At 61.5% G+C, this 20412-nt stretch overlaps 2 protein-coding genes across 3 annotated transcripts; one reads left to right on the forward strand and one right to left on the reverse strand.

The window, feature by feature from the left end:
• Window positions 1-1545: 1545 nt before the first annotated feature.
• LOC115640558 (ly6/PLAUR domain-containing protein 5-like) lies at window positions 1546-6796 on the reverse strand. Of its 2 annotated transcripts, none has more exons than XM_030543415.1 (6): window positions 6663-6796; window positions 5544-5642; window positions 4629-4760; window positions 4043-4219; window positions 3515-3661; window positions 1546-2868 (listed from the first exon to the last, which is right to left on the reverse strand). In XM_030543415.1, exons 1-6 carry the CDS (start codon window positions 6751-6753, stop codon window positions 2570-2572), a joined length of 945 nt encoding a protein of 314 aa, XP_030399275.1. In that variant the 5' UTR covers window positions 6754-6796; the 3' UTR covers window positions 1546-2569. The 2 variants fall into 2 exon arrangements, with proteins under 2 accessions (XP_030399275.1, XP_030399276.1); XM_030543416.1 differs by having other exon boundaries at window positions 5544-5637; window positions 6663-6751.
• Window positions 6797-11055: 4259 nt separating this feature from the next.
• LOC115640625 (ly6/PLAUR domain-containing protein 3-like) lies at window positions 11056-16177 on the forward strand. The gene is made up of 5 exons (XM_030543522.1): window positions 11056-11122; window positions 12742-12873; window positions 13459-13629; window positions 13717-13860; window positions 15681-16177. Exons 1-5 carry the CDS (start codon window positions 11056-11058, stop codon window positions 16175-16177), a joined length of 1011 nt encoding a protein of 336 aa, XP_030399382.1.
• Window positions 16178-20412: the final 4235 nt, after the last annotated feature.

The raw sequence follows: 20412 nt of genomic DNA on the forward strand, positions 1-20412 counted from the left end.
CAGCTCCCTCCTTCTGCTCTGCTGTCATAAATCCGCTTCATGTCCACGAGCCCCACCTCGATGGGATAAAGGGCCCCCTTCCCCTCCTGCCATTGACACTCTGGCACTGTGCGGTTGGCCCCTGGCTGCTCCACCCCAGAGGTGGCCGCATCTCAGTGCCAGGCAAGAGGTCCCTGGGTAACCAGCAGCTCTGCCCCAGAGGTGGCTGCATCTCAGCACCAGGCGCGCCATCCCCATGCGGCATTATGTGTCTCTGATCCCCGGTTGCCCCACCCCAGAGGCGGCTGCATCTCAGCGCCAGGTGAGACATCCCAGTGTTATGTTTCCAACCCAGAAGCTAGCTGCTTTGCTCCTGTAGCTATTCCCTCCCCCGCTGGGGCCCAGCAGAGGGGACATGGGGGGAGAATCACTCAAAGACAGGGGCGTCTGCAGGGTGCCACCCACGGCCAGGCCTCTGGCCCTTTAAGAAGGATGAGGAGCGGTTGCCTGGCACCCCACATTCTCTAAGCAACGGGATGCTGACACCCTGGTTCCCTGGGCAAGCTGGGATGGAGATTGAGGCTCTAGGGGGGCGGATGGGGGCTGCCCGGCAAGCCACCCCTGGCAACTCATGCTAAGCAGGGCTGGGCTGGGTCATGGCTCAGATGGCAGGGGGCAGGGCTCAGCAGGGGGCACTGCATTGCAGGGAGTAGAGGCCAGTGGTTAGAGCAAGGGCGGGCGGGCAGACGGGACAGGTTGCTGGGAGCCAGGACTCCTCGATTCTACCTCCAATCTGAGAGAGGAGTGGGGTCTAGTGGTTAGTGCAGGGGAGCTGGGAGCCAGGATTTCTGGGTTCTCACCGTGGCTCTGGGAGGGGAGTGGGGGCTGGTGGTTAGAGCAGGGGGGCTAGGAGCCAGGACTCTCTCTAGTACCAGCCTCCTCACCTCTTCCTAGGGGATGCCAAGGTCTCTGTGGTTGCTGCAGACTACATCCAGAACCTCATCGCCGTTGAAGAGAAGGGGCATTGCTTCCTGGGGTGCCCCACATCCTCTCCAACACCTAGCTCCCCCCCCACACACACACACGCACACACACTGCTGGCACTGTCCACTCACAGACTGTGACAGGGAGTCTGGACGCTCATGGGCTGATCCGGGGGCAGGGAGAGAGTGGGATACCAGGGTAGTCAGGCCATGGGATGATCTGGGGGGAAGGGAGGAGGCGGGATACTCGGGCAGATAGGCCATGGGGCTGATCTGGGGAACAGGGAGGGGGCAGGATACAGGGTAGATGGGCCCATGGGTCTGATCTGGGGGGCAGGGAGGGGGCAGGATACAGGGTAGATGGGCCCATGGGTCTGATCTGGGGGGCAGGGAGGGGGCAGGATCCCAGGGTAGATGGGCTTGTGACACCCGGGCACCCCTACATCCACCACTGTCATACAATTCTGATATGTCTTGCACAACGTCTGCTTTGCGAGCTATCATTCTAGAAGTCTGAATCTGTTGCACATTAATCTCCTGGTAGGTTGCGTGTACGGAGAGGTACGAAGTTTGGCTACACGCGTGAACTGAGACATGTCGTGAGGGTGGGAACACCCCCGGGCAGCCTTTCGGGTACAACAGAAAACAGGCCAAACGCTGTTGATGGCTTATTGAGGAAATAAACAAGTCCAAGGATCACCTCCAGGTTGTGGTTGGTTTGTTTGCTGCGTGATCTGTTTGTGGTCACTTATAATCACTTCAGTTCGCTCTTTTGTAGCTAATCCACAGGGTTTATCTGAACCAGAGGGGTTCGGAGTGACGTGTCCGCTTGGCTAACGCAGGCTCTTTGCCCCCCTTCCCCACACCGAGGGGGGAGCCTGCACTGTCCAGGTCCCTGCGCGGTGCCAGACGGGCCCATTCGGGGTCTGTGCTCCAGCAGGGGTGCCAGGTGGGGGAGCAGGAGATTGGGGGCTTCGGTAAAGCACTCAGGTAACTCAGTTGGGTGGGTGGCGCCACCTGCTGTCGTGTTGGGGGATAACAGGGCCTGGAGAGGTGGGCTGAGCCGGCCCCTCCGAACAATCAAGGGGGCACAGCAGTTCCAACAGCTCCCAGACGGCACCCTGGGGGGTACAACCCGTCACCGCGCCCGTGGAGCCGATCCCGGGGCAAGGAGGAGGTGGGACCCCGGGTAGATGGGCCCGTGGCGCTGATCCAGGGCCCCCGTCCCTCAGTTCCCACTGAATACCCTCGGCCTGGCCGGATGGGGCAGCTCTGGGGTCTCCAGCTCAGCCACTGCGTGTTTACAAAGAAATCCTCAGTCCCCACATGAAGCGCGATCGGGCTGGAGAGTTTGGGGGGGGGAGCGGCAGTCGCCAGCCACGCAGGGGCCCCGTGTCTGCACCTAGCAGGGACAGCGACAGAGTGACAGGTATTAAAGAGCCCGGAGCAGCATCTCCATGGGGGCTGCGGTGCAGCGGGGGGCAAAGGGTGGGATTCTCTGGGGTGCCTGGGGGGAGCTGGGCACGGTGGGATCTGAGGGGACTGGGATACTAGGCTGTGGCTGGCTCGACAGACTTTATAGTGCACCCAGAACTGGGAGGGGTCCTCTATAGGGGGCATCTCCATCCCCTGCCCTGATCCCAGATCAGGCCCAGCCCCCCCAGCAGCAGCCCGGGCAGGGACAGCTCAGGCCAGGGGCTGGCATTGGTGGGGTGGTCCAGGGTGGGGGCTGTGCGCGAGGGGCGGGGGCTGGCTGTGGGCACCGGCTCCGGCGCGTGGTTGCACAGGGGCTGAGCACAGCAGGAAGTTTTCTCGAGCTGGATATTCAGCCAAGGGTCTCCCGGCGTGACCGATGCGCAGCCCTGTGCCTGGCAGGAGCGGAGATAGATGGGGACCACAAAGTCCTCTGGGAACCCCAGAGAGAGAGGGTCAGACGGCTGGCTGTCTGTCCCTCACCGGACGCACCCCACCACCCCGCCGGCCACGTACACAGCCCTCCAGCCAGCCAGCCCTGTACGCATCTATATCCATCCATCCGTCTGTCCATCCGTCTGTCCACCCATCCATCCATCCATCCATCCATCCACTCCCCCATCCATCCATCCGTCCATTCATTCATTCATCCACTCCCCCATCCATCCATCCATCCATCCATCCGTCTGTCTGTCCATCCGTCCATCCATCCATCCATCCAGTCCCTTCACCCACACACACCTCTCCATCCACCCTTCCCCCTCACCACTGGACATCCCCCAGCCAGCCATCTAGCCAGACCCCCCACCCCACCCCCAGGTGCCCCCTCACCAACCCTCCCTAGGCCTAGACACGCCCAACCAGCCATTGAGATGCCTCTCGCTCCAGCCAGCCCTCTCCCCAGTGCCACGGACAGGGCCCTCCAGCTGCACTTCTGGGCCTGACCCCTCCAGCTCCCCCCACCAAGCCAGCCAGTCCCTGGCCTGCAGCCCATGCCCCATTCCCTGATCCTACTGCGCTGGGAACCCAAGAGTCCTGGCTGCCCCCCACCCGGCATCCCCAAGGCCAGCCCTCCCTACCGATGGTGGCCGTGCCTGTCCCTTCGTAGCACAGCGGGTTGTCATCATGGCACTGGCTCTGCTCGGCACGGCGTAGGGAGCAGCTCTCCGGGGTGGTCCCAATGCAGGTGTAGCACAGGAGGCTGCTGGAGGTGTTGTCTGGGGGCACTGTGGGGGGGAGGGGAAAGGGGTGAGGAACCAGCCCCCCTGACCTAGACAGAGTGGGGGGGACGGCGGGACGAGGGAGATGCAGAAACCCAAGCTCATCAGACAGCCCTTGGTGGGGGTGGGGGCCCGAAGTGGGGGGGAGAAACCCATTAGGACTTGAGCTGAGACCCAGAAAATCAGTTCACACAGAGCACCCCAAATAGCTGTGGGTGGGATCGGGTCTGGTGCCCCCTGAGCAAGCCAGTCCATGCCTGGGGCCGGATGAAACCAGGCGCTCCATAGAGGGTGCAGGCCCCTGCCCCATTTCCCACCCCCTGAGCCAGCCCGTCCCTGCCTGGGGCCAGAGGGGATCTGGCGCCCCCCACAGGATGAGGCTGGTACCTATGGGGAATGCTGGGATGCGGCTAGTGTCACGGTACCGGTGGTTACAGCGGCTGACGTTGCAGGAGCGGACGTGATAGTAGTTGGGGAGATACGGCCCGTGGCTGATGCCAGAGAGGTCCCGAGATGGTGCCGTGTGGCAGCCCTTCTTCATCACCACCAGCATCCGCGGGCCCCCTGGGAAGATGGGACCCCACCGCGGGAGAGTGAAGGGGCAGCAGGGAGTTCCACAGATTCACACCGGCTCATCCCCCCGGCCACCCTGATATCCCCCCCCAGCTCATCCCCCCGGCAACCCTGATATCCCGCTCCCTCTCGCTCCCCCCAGGATCAGCCCCACGGGCCCAGCCACTCTGATATCCCACCCTCTCCCACCCCCCCAGGATCAGTCCCACAGACCCAGCCACCCTGATATCTGCCCCCCCCCAGATCAGCCCCACAGACACATCAAGCCCGGTATCCCTCCCATCTCAGATCAGTACAATGTCTCCATCTAGCCCAGTATCCTGCCCGCTCCCGGCTCAGCCCCGATGATCCCTCGGGGAGCGGCACAGTCCTGGGATGCCCAGCTTCTGGGCAGCATTACCAATGCTCAGGGCGATCAGCCCCTCGGCACAGACGTTCTGCGCTGGCCCGCAGATAACCTTGGGCACCTTGTCCAGGGAGAAGCTGCCCGTGAAGGCGCCCCTGTAGCTGTAGCACTCCAGCCCGATGGCCACTAGGAGAGAGGAGAGGATGGGACAGAATCCAGGAGTCCTGGCTCCAAGCCCCCCCAGCTCCACTCTAACCACTAGACACCACTCCCCTCCCAGAGCTTGGACAGAATCCAGGAGTCCTGGCTCCAAGCCCCCCCAGCTCCACTCTAACCACTAGACACCACTCCCCTCCCAGAGCGAGGAAGAAAACCCAGGAGTCTTGGCTCCCAGCTCTAACCACTAGACCTCACTCCCCTGCCAGAGCTTGGACAGAATCCAGGAGTCCTGGCTCCCAGACCCACCTCCTCTGACCCACCAGCCCCCACTCCCCTCCCAGAGCTCGGAGAGAACCCAGGAGTCCTGGCTCCCAGCACCCCCTGCTCTAACCACTAGCCCCCACTCCCCTCCCAGAGCTTGGAGAGAACCCAGGAGTCCTGGCTCCCAGCACCCCCTGCTCTAACCACTAGCCCCCACTCCCCTCCCAGAGCTTGGAGAGAACCCAGGAGTCCTGGCTCCCAGCCTCCCCTGCTCTAACGACCAGCCCCCACTCCCCTCCCAGAGCCGGGGAGAGAACCCAGGAGTCCTGGCTCCCAGCACCCCCTGCTCTAACCACTAGCCCCCACTCCCCTCCCAGAGCTTGGAGAGAACCCAGGAGTCCTGGCTCCCAGCACCCCCTGCTCTAACCACTAGCCCCCACTCCCCTCCCAGAGCTTGGAGAGAACCCAGGCATCCTGGCTCCCAGCCCCCGCCCCCACCAGTAAGCACAGGACCCCGCTGGACTGGACTCTGTGGGGACGTGTCAGTACCTTGGAGCAGCAGAGCTGCGAGCAGGGAGCAGAGCAGCGCCCCCTTCAGGACCTGCCTGGAATCACCGGGCTGCATTTTCTTGGACACTCCCCACTGTTCTGCAGGAAAAGGGTTAACATGGGATCAGGCCTCTCTGTGAGGTGAGCCAAGGACCCAGGAGTCCTGGCTCCCAAACATCCCCCACTCCAACCCACTAGACCCCGTTCCCCCTGGGGCAGAGGATTGGGGTGTGGGGGGGTGAGGGCTCTAGCTGTGGGGCTGGGCTCTGGGATGGGGCGGGGCTGGGATGAGGAATTTGGGGTGTGGGGGGGGCTCAGGGCTAGGGCAGAGGATTGGGGTGTGGGGGGCTGGGCTCTGGGGGGGCTGGGGCTGGGAAGAGGAGTTTGGGGTGCAGACAGGCCAGAGAGGAGGACTCCCCCCAGCTCTCTCCCCACCAGCAGCAGTGAGGTCTGGGGGAGGGACCCCCTTCTCCACCCCCTGCACCACACTCACCCCCACCACTGTCACTGCACGTGCTCCTAGGGCCCCTCCCAGGTCCAGGAACCGCCCGGGGGGGGGGCTGCCATCACGTGGGTGCCTCCTCCCCTCCTGCTGCCCCTCACTGTAGTCTCCCTGGGGGATGGGGCTGCCTGGGGCAGGAGCGGTGCCTGCGGGCGGGGGAGGGTCCCGCCGGAAAAGGGAAGGGTCTGGGGGGGAGGTCAGGCTGCCCTGCCTGTAGTGGGGGTGCGCACTAGGACCCTGCGGGCCGCAGTTGATGCCGGGAGCCAGCTGAGCAGAGGCAGTGGGGAGCTGCGGGGCAGAGACCTGGGGGCCCCCGGAGGCGGGTGCAGCCAGCGCGGGGCCGGGGTCTGGCTCGAGGATCCAGACCCCTCTGAGAGCTGCCAGGCTCTCCCAGCCGAGCTCCCAGCCCGAGCCCCACGGGCGCCCCACGAGCCAAGAGGCGTGGGGCGCCCCCCAGACGCCTGCAGCCCATAGGGGCCCTTGGGAGCAGCAGAGGACCCGGTTGTAGCCCATCCCTGGGGCAAGGGGGCAGCACCGGGCGCTTCCCTGAACCCTCCTCCCTCTACCCAGAATGGGGCCCGCTCCAGCCCTCCCTGCTTGGGGGGAGCAGCGGGTACCTGGGCTGGGGCTCAGCGAGCTTCCAAGGGCTCCTCTGTGTTCGGCGCCCCAGCTCCAGACCCCCGGGCTGCTCCCTGAAGGAAGCCACATGACAGGACATTGCCCAAGAGCAGCTCTTGCGTTGGCAAAAACAGCCTGACAGCAGACCGGGCACAGCCCCAGAGCCCTACGTCCTCCCCCCGCCCCGCCTCCCCTCTGCAGGAAACCGCCTTGCAGCCACACGCAAACCAGGACAGAACCCAGGAGTCCTGCTCCCAGCCCCCCTGCTCTGACCACCAGCCCCCACTCCCCTCCCAGAGCCAGGGAGAGAACCCAGGAGTCCTGGCTCCCCGCCCCCCTGCTCTAACCACCAGCCCCCACTCCCCTCCCAGAGCCAGGGAGAGAACCCAGGAGTCCTGGCTCCCCGCCCCCCTGCTCTAACCACCAGCCCCCACTCCCCTCCCAGAGCCAGGGAGAGAACCCAGGAGTCCTGGCTCCCCGCCCCCCTGCTCTAACCACCAGCCCCTACTCCCCTCCCAGAGCCAGGGACAGATCCCAGGAGTCCTGCTCCCAGCCCCCCTGCTCTAACCACTAGCCCCCACTCCCTTCCCAGAGCCAGAGAGAGAACCAGGAGTCCTGGCTCCCAGCCCCCCGCTCTAACCACCTGACCCCTACTCCCTTCCCAGAGCCAGAGAGAGAACCCAGGAGTCCTGCTCCCAGCCCCCCTGCTCTAACCACCAGCCTCCATTTCCCTCCCAGAGCCAGGGAGAGAACCCAGGAGTCCTGGCTCCCAGGCCCCCTGCTCTAACCACCAGCCCCTACTCCCCTCCCAGAGCCAGGGAGAGAACCCAGGAGTCCTGGCTCCCAGGCCCCCTGCTCTAACCACTAGCCCCCACTCCCCACCCAGAGCTGGGATAGAACTGGGGTACTGCCCAGAGTACTGACCACCATTCGCCCTTAGAGGGCGCTCACACCACATGACTTGGCCTGCACTGAATTTGCAAGGCCTCAGCAGCCACCAAGAGACCCTGACGTCCCCCCTAAGTCTCAGATGCTCTGGGACCCTTGGAGCCAAGTTGGCAAGAGAGCCCAGCCCACTCCAGGCAGGGCCAGCTGAGGGGAACTGGCCCCTTCCTTGCTAGAGATCGCCCGGTGTCGCCCATGCTTGGCTGTGTGAGTGGGCGCCAGCCCCCTCGGCTGGTCCGTGGTGCTGCCCACCCCTACCCCACAGGGAGAGCTCCGGGAAGGGGATGTGGTGGGGATGTGGTCACCCCATCTCAAAAAAGATCGATTGGAATTGGAAAAGGTTCAGAAAAGGGCAGCAAAAATGATTTGGGGTATGGAACGGCCTCCATATGAGAAGAGATTCTTAAGACTGGGACTTTTCAGCTTGGAAAAGAGACGGCTAATGGGGAATATGAGAGAGGGCTATAAAATCCTGACAGGTGTGGAGAAAGTAGATACGGAAGTGGTGTTTACTCCTTGTTATAACACAAGAACAAAACAAAGAAAGGGCAGTATTTCTTCATACAACACACGGTTAACCCGTGGAACTCCCTGCTAGAGGATGTTGTGAAGGCCAAGACTATAACAGGGTTCAAAATGAACACGATAAGTTCATGGAGGATAGGTCCATCGGTGGCTATTAGCCAGGATGGGCAGGGATGGTGTCCCTAGCCTCTGTTTGCCAGAAGCTGGGAATGGGCGACAGCTGGATCACTTGATGATTCCCTGTTCTGTTCATTCCCTCCGGGGCACCTGGCATTGGCCACTGTCGGCAGACAGGAAACCAGGCTGGATGGACCTTCGGGCTGACCCAGTCTGACTGTTCTTATGTTTTTATTAGGAAGAGCTCGTCCTCCAGGTAGGGCCAGCAGGCGAAGTGAGCCCAGGTGCCCGTTTCCTGCCCAGGCTCCCCGAGCAGCAGTCACCACCAGTGCCCACCCATAAGGTCGGCCCTGCCATCTGGTGCCAGCGACTGGGGGAAAGCCACCCACTGCAATCCCAATGGGGCACGTCCAGCCCCTGGGGAACCCGGCTGAGTGCCGTGGTAGAAACCAGCTCTCTGCACATAATGCAAAGCGCACTCGAGGCAGACAGTGGAATAGAACCCAGGAGTCCTGGCTCCCAACACCCCCTGCTCTAACCACCAGGCCCCACTCCCCTCCCAGAGCTGGGGAGAGAACCCAGGAGCCCTGGCTCCCAGCCACCCTGCTCTAACCACCAGCCCCCACTCCCCTCCCAGAGCCGGGGAGAGAACCCAGGAGTCCTGGCTCCCAGCCACCCCCGCTCTAACCACTAGACCCTGTTCCCCTCCCAGAGCTGGGGAGAGAACCCAGGAGTCCTGGCTCCCAGCCACCCCCCCCCCAAGCACCAGACCCCACTCCCCTCTCAGAGCCGGGGACAGAACCCAGGAGTCCTGCCCCCCAACCTCCCTGCGCTAACCACTAGACTCCACTCCCCTCCCCCCCGAGTCAGGGGGAGAACCCAGGAGTCCTGGCTCCCAGCCCCCCAACAACCAACTCGATCCCAGTCCCCCAAGGACAGATCCTTGGAGTGCTGTAGATTCACGGTGCTGTCTCTGCCCTGGAGCCAGATGGGGCTGGTACCCCCTCGAGGGGAAGGGCCTCCTGTCCCACCCTCTCCCTCTGAGTCTTTCCCTGGGTGTGTCTCTGTTTCCTGGGCCTGGGACAAGGGGGGCCCTGTGCTCCCCACACCCTGGCCCCAATGACTCAGGCGCTGCCTGGTACCGGCTCTGGGGAAGGGAAGGATTCGCCCTGGAGCAGGTGAGACAAGGGAGGGGCAGCTGCGTGTCTGGACTCGGGGGTCTGTTCCCAGCTGCACCCCAATTTCCTGGATGTCGGGCCTGTTCCTCCCCTCCCCCAGCTACCTCCTTGCTGGGCCTGAGCAGCCTCGGGGTCCACCCCGGCTAGGATCGGGGTCCTGGGTGGGGGCTGCACTGCAGGGTGGGCAGAGCTACCCAACAACACACACACAGCACCCCTCCTGCACACAGGACCGCCAAAAGGGGGGGACAAGTGGGGCAATCTGCCCTGGGCCCCACAGGAGCCCCCACGAGAGTTTTTTGGGGCCCCTGGAGCAGGGTCCTTCACTCGCTCTGGGGGCCCCGGAAAACTCTCATGGGGCCCAGGCCTCTGGAGCTTCTTCTGCTCCAGGTCTTCAGCAGCAACTCAGCGGCGGGGGGTCCTTCCACTCTGGGGCGGAAGGACCCCCCGCTGCCAAATTACCACAGAAGCAGGACCTGCCACCGAAGTGCCAGGTCTTCGGGGCACTTCAGTGGTGGGTCCCGGAGTGGAAGCACCCCCCACTGCTGAATTACTGCCGAAGTGGGGACCCCCCATCGCCGAAGACCCCAGGTCCCCTGAATCCTCTGGGCAGCCCTGCCCACACACCTATCGAAACCTCTTCCTTCCCAGAGCTGGAGAGAGAACCCAGGACTCCTGGCTCGCAGCCCCCTGCTCTAACCACTAGACCCCACTCCCCTCCCAGAGCTGGGGAGAGAACCCAGGAGTCCTGGCTGCCAACCCGCCCAGCCTGCTCTTACCACCAGACCCTGCTCCCCTCCTTGAGCTGGAACTGAACCCAGGAGTCCTGGCTCCCAGCCCCCTTGCTCTAACCACTAGATTCCCCTCCCCTCCCAGAGCCAGGAAGAGAACCCAGGTGTCCTGGCTCCTAACTTCCCCTTCCCAGACCTAGAATCAGAACCCAGCCCCCCGCTCTAACCACCAGACTCCACTCCCCTTCCAGAGCTGGAAAGAGAACCCAGGAGTCCTGGCTCCCAGCCCCCCTGCTCTAACCACTAGACCTGCTGTCTAGGGGGCTGGTTGCCACACATATGAGCACCCATGTTGGCTGCGTGTTTCGTGACTCCTCCGGGCCAGGGCTGAGGCTGGGCCCTCGGTGCCAGCTCATGCCAGGGGCCAGGCGCTGAGTCAGCACTGACTTCAGTGCCCTCGGGCAGTGATACTGGGCACAGGGCACCGTGTCATGGGGAGTTGGTTGGGGGCACTCATCCCTTGCCATTGCTGGGGGCCTCCCCAGCCCCAATCCACCCCAAGGCCTCTCCGGGCGCTCCCCGCTGCGCTGAGCCTGCAGCATCGAAGCCCCTGCCAAGGCGTTGCCCGCTCCCCCGACCAGCCGGGCTGGTTCCTGGGAGAGCCACCGCCCTGGTACCGACGCGCCGGGGCTTGGCGCTGGGGAGGCAACGTGAATAATTGCCGGCCTGGGGCTCCACACCAAAGCCAGGGAGGGTGGGACGTGCAGGGGGGAGGCGGGGACATCCCGCCCCATCTGCCTCCTCTTATTTATCATCTTAGCTTGGCGCTGGCAGCTGGAGTCGCGTGGAAGCTGCCGGGAGCCGAGAGAACCCCCTTGGTCCAGGCAGACGCAGCCATGGGAGCCCCCTGCCCCCCGAGAGCCAGTGCCCTTCTCCTGCTGGTGGCCACACTGCTCCTCCAAGGTACGGGACCGGGGATCACACCCGGGGGCTGGGCTGGGGCACCGGTCCCTCCCGTCCAGGTTGGAGGGGTCGATCGGGCCCGGGGCAGATTGATGGAGTGTTTTCATCTCAGCTGCATCTGGCAGAGAAACCTGGCTCCTTAGAGAGAATGAGTGATGGCGTTAAAATCCAGCCCCAGGCAGGGGGGCTGGCTGGTGGGGAATGGGGCAGGGGGCTTTCTGCTCTAGGGGGCGTCGGTTCCCATCCAGTCCCAGAGTGGTAGGCTGGCTGGCTCAGGGGGGCAAGGAATGGGGCACAGGGCCTTTCCCCGCTAGGATCTCCTGGAGAGGGGACCCCCCAGCTCACCACAGTTCTGGGGGCAGGGTACTGACTCCATTCCCCATGTTAGGGCCACGGGATTGGGGCAGGGGGCAGAGGTGCTGTGCATGCTGGGACAGGTCGCTCCACCTGGGATGGGTCTGGGGCATAGTGCCAAATGGGAGGACTTCTCCCAGGGACGCCAGCCTCACCCCGGGGTGGGGTCATCCCCATCCTGGAGCTGACACAGCCACCCACCGGCAGAGGGGGGTGAAGAGGGAGGTCAGTTGCCCGTGCAAGTGTTCGTGAGAAACGGTGCAAAACAGAAGTGCAAATGCAAGTGCAAGTTCCCAGACAAATGGTGCAAAGGAGACCTCCCCCGTGCAAGTGTCCGTGGGAATGCCTGGAGAAAATGGTGCAAAGAGGAGGGAAAAGGCTGCAAATCTCTGCAAATGTACACTTGAAATAATGCAACGAGGGTGGGGAGGTGGGCCACCCGCCGTGTGAATTTACAGAGCCGGGGGTGGTGGAGTCCAGAGAGGTGGGAAAGGGAGCACACTTCTAGTGCGTTCAAACTGATGCAAAAGGGGAGAGGACACATGCTACTGAATGTCTCTGAAGATGTGCAGGGGCATTAGATGCGAACACACCCACTTGCATGTTTATGAAGCAGGAGTTTGGGGAACAATCCACGAGGAGAGGAAAGGGGACAATTGACGTAAAATTACAGGGATACGTGGTACCCAGGAAAAGGTCCAAATTGACATGCCAAGTTATGTGGGAAAGGTGAAAATTGGCATGTAAGATGACATGCAAATAGACATGCAAAATGACATGGGACAACATAAAAATTAACAGGCAAAGTGGCAAGGGAAAGGTGAAAAATAACATGTCAATTGTCATATTTCCGTGTAATTTGACATGCTAATTTTCACCTTTCCTTGCAAATTTGCATATTCACTTTCACGTGGTCCCATGTCGATTGTCGCGTCTCCGTGTCATTTGACATGCAACATTACAAGGGAAAGGTGAACATTGTACAGATGGAATTACACAGGGAAACGTGCAATTTCACATGGAAAAGTGCAAAAGTGGTGAGGGAAGGGTGCAAATCTGCACACAAAAGCAGGTGAGAATCCGTGCAAAGAGGAGAGAGAGCCGTGTAAACAGCCGTGCAAAATTACCTGGGGAAATGCACAAACGTCACCCGCCTTTGAGAGATTAGGAGTCCCCCCACCGCCGGGGACAGACCCAGGGAGGTCCCCCCACGGGCCTGCCAGCCATGCCGGGTTTCACGGAGATTCCTCCCCCCCCCCATGAAGGAGCCACGGCCCTGGAGTGCCACAGCTGTGTGGAGCGCGGCGACGGCGGCTGCAGCCCGGAGAAGATGAAGACGATCTTGTGTCCTGACAACACCCAACTGTGCATGGAAACCGTGGCAGCCGTGAAATGGAGTGAGTGAACCCTCGGGGCGAGGACTGGAAGCCAGCTCTGGAAGGGGAGTGGTGTCTAGTGGTTAGAGTGGGGGGTGGCTGGGTTCTGTCTCCAGGTCTGGGAGGGGGAAGCTGGGAGCCAGGACACTGGGTTCTCTCCCTGGCTCTGGGAGCGGAGTGGGGGCTGGTGGTTAGAGCGGGAGGGGCTGGGAGCCAGGACTCCTGGGTTCTCTCCCCAGCTCTGGGAGGGACATCACATAGGATCTAGTGGGTTAGAGCAGGGGGACTGGATTCCGTCTCCAGTTCTGGGAGGGGAGTTAGGGCTGCAGGGAAGGGGGAAAGCTGGGAGCCAGGATGCCTGGGTTCTCTCCCTGACTCGGAGGGGAGGGGAATCTAGTGGTTAGAGCAAGGGGGGCTGGGAGCCAGGACATCTGGGTTCTCTCCCCAGCTCTGGGTGGGACGTAGGATGTAATGGGTTAGAGCAGGGGGGCTGGGTTCTGTCTCCAGGTCTGGGAGGGGAGTTAGTGCTGTGGGGCAGGGGGGAAGCTGGGAACCAGGACGCCTGGGTTCTCTGCCGGCTCGCTCACCCCCCGGCTGTCTCCCCAGGCCATGGGCAGTTCCTGGTGGGCGAGAAGGGCTGTGGCCTGGGCAGACCGGGCACCAACGACAAGGGCGTGGACCTGCACGGCATCTTCGCCTTCTCCCAGGTGCACAACTGCAACAGCAGCCGCTGCAACTCCCGGCTGGACATCCAGGCCATGGCGCTGCAGCCGATGGGTAAGTGCCCCACCGGGGGGGGAGTATAGGGAGGGGCCGACCCCCACCTCCTCCTCTCTAACTGCCCCCTCTTTGTCCGGTGGCCAGGGAACGAGAGCGCCCGGGTGCCCAACGGGCTGGAGTGCTACAGCTGCCAAGGCAACGAGGCCTGCTCCCCCGACAACGCCAGGGTGGTGAAGTGCTACGACGGGTACCAGGGCTGCTTCCACGGCAACGTCACCATGAGAGTCGGTGAGGCCCGGGCGGGACACTCGGAGGCAGCCCCCTCTGGGGAGAGGCGCGGCAGCTGTTTGGCCACCGCAGGGAGCCAGTTCGGGCGGGAAGCCAGGGCGGCTCAGGGGAGCCGGGTGCAATCACTATGGCAGCAGGCTGGCCGGGACACCGGGGTTCACGCCCCGATGGGGGCCAAGGGCCTGGCAGATCTTTGCAAATTGTGCTCTGGCTTTGCATCCCCCCATGCCTGGACAGGCAGCCTCTGCTGCAGCACAGCGCCCCCCTGTGGTGCGTGGGGCAGCGCTGACTGACAGGGGAGGGCCCCCTGCCCCAGGCCCATAGCACAGCGCCCCCCTGTGGTGCGTGGGGCAGCCCTGACTGACAGGGGAGGGCCCCCTGCCCCAGGCCCATAGCACAGCGCCCCCTTGTGGTGCATGGGGCCAGCCCTGACTGCCAGGGGATGGTCCCCCGCGCCCTACAGCACAGCACCCCCTAGTGGTGCATCAGGGCCAGCATCAACAGCCAGGCGAGGGCACCCCATTCCCCCCCTACAGCACAGCCAGGCGAGGGCACCCCATTTCCCCCACACACTCCCTACAGCACAGCCAGGGCCGGATTAACCTTTTGTGGAACTGGCACCACACCTATCTGTGGACCCCCATGGGGCAATAGAGCTTGGTGTGGGGATGTCGGTCCCCAGAGCGAGAGGCCAGCCAGGGGCAATGAGGCCTGGCAGGGTTGGCCCCGATCCACCCAGCCCAGGGCACTAGTTACAGACCAGCAGCTGCCTGATGCACACTGGCCCCCTCAGCCCTGTGCTGCCAGCCTGCCCGTTCGGGGCGGGTCCATGCTGTGCCATACAGCCCCCCACCACCACCGGGACACCCCCCAATTCCCTCTGGCCAGAGCCCCCCGGACCCACTATGCCCACTACCCCCCCCACAAATGTACAGCACCCTGCACACCACCCCTGCCCTGCACCCCCAGCCCCACCACGACTGCCCAGCACCCCCCACTCCCTACTGCCCCAACACACACAGATCCTCCCCCGCCCACCACAGCCCAGCAGCCCCAGAGACCCACTCTCCACCCCCTGCCTCCCGGCCGCACTCACCGGCCCTGCTGGGAGGGGACTGTGTCTGCCGGGCTGAGCCGGCAGCGCAGCAGGGCTGGTCCTGGGGCCGGGAATCGCTCTGGCCCCTCAGGAGTGGTGTGATCAGCCAGGCCAGAACCTGCCCCACTGGGTTCCCTCAGGACCCACCTGCCTGGAGGGGCCCAGCCAAGCCCCCCACCCTGTGTCCCATCCCTCCCACCCCCCTGGGCTTGAGACTGGCCGAGCTTCTGCACCAGTCCCAGGCGGCTCAGCTCTGGGGAGCCAGGTGGGGTCCACAGGTGGTGGGAAGCAGAGACTGCCCGGAGGTGCCCTGGGGTCCGGCCAGGGGGCAGAGAGGAGCAGCGGGTGGGGCCGGGAGCAGAGAGGAGCAGGGGGTGGGACCAGGGGGCAGAGAAGAGCAGGGGGTGGGTAGGGGGAGCCAGCGGGGTCTCGGGGCACAGTGCAAGCGGAGCAGGCCAGGGCCCCTTTCGAGCATGGGCCGGCTCCATGGAGCCACAGGCGCCACTGTAAACCCAGCACTGAGCACAGCACCCCCTAGTGGTGCATTGGGGCCAGCACTGACAGCCAGGGGAGGTGCCCCCAACTCCCTATAGCACAGCACCCCCTAGTGGTGCATTGGGGCCAGCACCAACGGCCAGGAGAGGGCCTCCACCCCGCTCCCTGCAGCACAGCACCCCCAGTGCCAAGGTCCTCCCCTGACTCTCCCCCGTCCCGTCTCCCCCAGGCAACTTCTCCCTGAGCCGCCCCATCAAGGGCTGCGTGCAGAACAAGGACTGCACCAAGGAGGCGAGGGGCAGCGCAGCCGTCAACCTGGTGGGCTCCTGCTGCTCTGGCCGCCTCTGCAACAGGGACCTGGCCAACAAGACCTTCTTCGCCCCCAACATCCCCCCGCTGGAGGTCATGCCCGGCCCCGGGGCCAACACCACGGGCGCCAACGCCACAGCTAATGCCACAGCCACTGCCACGGTCACCGCCATGGTCGCTGCCGCCACCACAGTCACTGCCACTGCCACTGCTGCCACGCCCCTGCCACCGGACCACCGGGACCATGAGGACCACGAGAACCACGAAGACCTCATCCGGGACGACCGCCACGTCACCACGGCGGGCGAGCGGCGGAACAACCCAGGCGTCAAGCTGCCAAGCGGCGGGAAGGGGGGTGCGGCGGGGCTGAGCGCCTCAGCCTGGCTGGTCTTGCTCGGGTCCACCTTGCTCCTGTGAAGAGGGCACCAGGGAGGGGAAATGGCACGAAATGCCCCCCACCCATTCACCCCCCTATCGCCCCCATCCCCGCTCCGTTGGCCAGCCTCCCCCTGACTTCTTCAACTCCAGCCTGGCTTCGGCCTGTGCACGGCAGCCATCTCCTTAGTCGAGCAGCACTCTTGATGTCAGGCCAGCTCGGCCCTGTTGCGCCGCCAAGCGGGGCTAAGTTTGCAGGTTGCATCTCTGTGCGTCAGAGCCCCGTCCTCACAACACCTGGCCTTCCCTTCAGGCTCCCCACAGCAGCCATCTTGGTCTGGAAGCGGTGTGGCTTGATGTCCCTCTAGGGCATCTTTTGTGGTTGCCCCCTTCACGCAAAGTCTCCACAGTGTTTTTTTACCATCAGGGAGCCCTTCTCGTGGCACCACCCCAAATCCAGGCTTCCTTCAGCCTGCACAAGGCAGCCATCGTGGTTGCATGTGGCCTAGTTTTGCCTACTTGCAGTGGCCAGCTTGTTTTTTAAGTGGGGGGGAAACAACATGGAGGAGGAAGAGCCATACTACCCTGCCCTCTAGAACAAATTCCCACATGTTGCCTTCCCATAGTGCAGGCCACATTCTTATAGCAGCGCAGCAAATTCAGGCTTCTCTTCAGCCTGTGCGCAGCGGCCATCTTATTTCTACTTGGCCTAGTTTGACCCCAGTCTTGGGAGGGCTGTGACGGCCGCCATTTTCTGTTCGCTTGAGCGGATCCCGTCCCTTCTTCACCTCACCCAGGCGCATATTTTGCCACGAGCTTTCGTGTTATCCACCAACACTGGGCAGCCATCTTGTTTCTTTATGCAACACATAGTTGACATCTTTCTAGGGAAGGTGGCCACTGCTTGGTCTTCGTTCCCCGGGGAAAAGTCCCAGGGCTGCTCCAAAGCAAATACAGGACTACGTGCAGCAGCCATCTTGCCATTAGTCTGGGTCAGCCATTTTGTCTCTGGCCAACAGGGTGGTGGGTCCTATTGCCATGATGCCAAAGGCAACTCAGGCTTCTAACAGCTTTCTGGGCCTCAGCATTAGGACCCACAGTCTAAGCCCCCCCCCCACACACACACACACACGAGGTTGGTTGTGGAAGATGACACAACAAGCTGGCCACCAGCACATAGGCCATAGACGCAGTGGCCAGGGCACAACAATGGGAAGGAAAGAGCATTGAGGGGGCTCATCCTTATGGCTTGGTGGGCTTGGGCACCCCCCCCCTCCACCCACCATCTCGCCCACTGGGTATTTAGCCCCAATAATGGGGGTCCCAGCACAGCTTCCCATCCCTCCACCAGCCCAGGTGGCATAGCTCAGAGAAGGAGGGGACAGTGCTAAGAGAGCAGAGGGGTCAATGAGTTCCTCATGGCCCCACTGGGGCAATAGGGACTATCCCAGATCAGCCCCGCAGGCCCATCCAACCCAATATCCCATCTTCTCCCTGCCCGCCCACCCAGATCAGACCCATGGGCCCATCCACCCTGGTGTCCCTGCTACCTAAAACCTCTGGCCCAATTACACCCCCTCACTGTGCAATATTCCCCTTCCTGACCTCTCAGCTCAGCACATGCCCTGGAGCCTGCAGGTGAGGCATCCCTGAATCATTCTCCAAGCTGGCGCGGCTGCAGCTGCCCTTCCCAATGTAAATAGTTTCAGAGATTCAACTCTCGCCATGGGAAGGGGGCCGGGAATTCCCAGGGAAGGGTTTAAAGGCTCATTAATAAAAGGATTGTAGCTGTGTTTAAAGGGGTCTAGCTCTGTTTCTTTGGGGGTCTGATTTTTTGTCAGTGGCTGCCTTAACGTCCCCATCCTGCTCTATTTAAGGAAAATGTTTCTTTTAGCATCAGTAGGGCCAGATCCCCAGCTGGGTGGGCAACGAGACATGGGGACTTTCCCCTCTAGGGGGCATCACTTCTGATCTGGGCCCCCACCACGCTGGGCACTGCACGAACTCCCCTGGACCGGGCTTGGAGCCCCAGTCAGGCCAGACACACTCCCTGTCCTGAAGCACATACTACACAGGGAAGGATGATTACGCCCAACTTTACAGATGGGAAACTGAGGCACAGAGAGGCCCTGAAGCAAGGACGCCCAGCAACTCAATGTAATGGTTAGGAATTGAATCCTACTGTCTGGGGTCCCAACCCAAACCCTTTACTACAAGTCCTTCAATAGTTCCTAGGCTGGAATGGTCCCTTCGGATCATCCCCTAATGAACCCCCGATGCAGCTTGAATCGGGGCCCAAATCCTGACTGGGGCAGCCTGGAACCCAGCACACCTGGGTTCCAACCCTCACTATGCAGTCCCTCGGGCAAGAGGAGCTCCGTGCATCAGTTTCCCCACCACCAATTTAGAGATACCCCCACGGTGTTGTACAGACAAAACTACACAGGATCTTTTCAGGGGATAAGACAAAGATGCCACATTTATTACAACAATCTGATTTATGACCAATAATTAATATCTTAGTCCTTATACACACACATTATATCTAATACCCCCACACACACCCATCAGATGCTGCATAGGACTATTTTGCAGCTTGAGTTCGTAGCTTGTGGCGGCTAACTGCGGGGGAAAGCCGGGCACAAGGACAAGCTGGGTCTCTGTTGGGTATGCACGGATCCCCTTCCATGTTGGCAGCAGAATGTTACCCTCCAAAGTCTCCCATCTCACCCATCCTTTCTGTAGGCTTTAGTCTGAATCCAGAGTCTATAGGTCTTGCTGTGTGTCACGCTGCCTCTGGGTTTGGTGATTGATCACCAGTCAATTGCAGGCCTGACTTTCAGCCTGGGACCTGGCTTTGATCTTCCTTCTATTGCCCCTTTTCTTTTTAGGGTGGACACTGCTTACTTTGTTAGGGCTCTTGTCTGCATCTTCAGCCGGTGGGGTTTGAACTTTATTTCATCAGGACAGGCTGGGGCTGGAGGTTGATTCCAACATCCATACATACCTCAGTCACACAGCTAAACTAAACTAATAAGATTACAGCAGGGTTTGCAAAAATGAAGGTTGGAGGAAGCTTTTACAAAATGGGGTGAGCGTTTTAAAATGGGGTTTGAATTACAATATGGCAAACCATGAACAGATGTTACAATATAGACAAGTGTAGTGAATGGCAAACAGTGAACAGAAGTTACAATGTAGGCAAGTATAATAAATGGTGAACAGAAGTTACATTAATAAAGTGAACAATTAAAAACAATTTCATTTATCAGTTCTACAATGGGGGGCAGGGAGGGTGGCTAGGATCAATGTGTTAAAAACTGCGAGGTCCCCAGAGGCCACGGTGATGGGTAGACCAGGATTCTAGCCACTGCCCCAAAAGATCAATTTCTCTGGCATTCAGGCCCCTAGAGAGGGTCTCCGTCGCCCTACCTGGCCCCATTTGCCCCACCTCTGGGCTGTGTCGCCCGCACACCGGGTACAGGTGCTCACCGGGCCGCAAGGCAGGAGCTCTGCGAACACCGGCCCACAAGATGAAATTAGCAGCATCATGCACGTCAGTGCCACCAGTCCTGAGCAGGTGGGTCACACCCAGCGCCCTGATACCCCAGCAAAGGCCTCAGAGAGGAAGCCGTAGCTATCAGCATGATCTGCTTCATCGACTCTTCAGCTCGGTATCTCCCAATCACCTTGAGCAACTGAGAAAGCTCCCGCCTCGCAGAGTATCAGAGGCAGTTTCTCCGGAGCAGCCGTGAGGTTTCTGCTCTGATCGAGGCACGAGATAAGAACTGATAGACAGATTTCAGGCCCCCGTCTCCAGGGAGCTTTTTGCAACTGAGTCTGTCCTAGGCCAGGGCAGCAGGGCTTCAGTGTGTGCCTAGAGCACTGGCTCCCCTCACACCCCAGCTCTGTCGGTGCCCCGCAGTCCTGACCCACAGGCCCCTGCTAGCTGAGCCCTGGGCTCCACCTCTACATACAGATTTAAAGTCTATCTGGCCAGATCCCCAACTGATGTAAATTCAGTGCTGTTACAGCCCACTGACCCCAGCTGGGGATCTGGCCCCATTGACTCCAGTGGAGGTCCAGCCAATTGACATCTTCATCAACGATCTGGCTGATGGGATGAATTGCACCCTCAGCAAATTTGCAGATGACACTAAACTGGGAAGTGATACACTGGAGGGCAGGGATAGGATACAGAGGGACCTAGACAAATTAGAGGATTGGGCCAAAAAAAACCTGATGAGGTTCAACAAGGACAAGTGCAGAGTCCTGCA

Source organism: Gopherus evgoodei, unplaced genomic scaffold (assembly GCF_007399415.2).
Source record: "Gopherus evgoodei ecotype Sinaloan lineage unplaced genomic scaffold, rGopEvg1_v1.p scaffold_31_arrow_ctg1, whole genome shotgun sequence".
NCBI lineage: Eukaryota > Metazoa > Chordata > Testudines > Testudinidae > Gopherus > Gopherus evgoodei.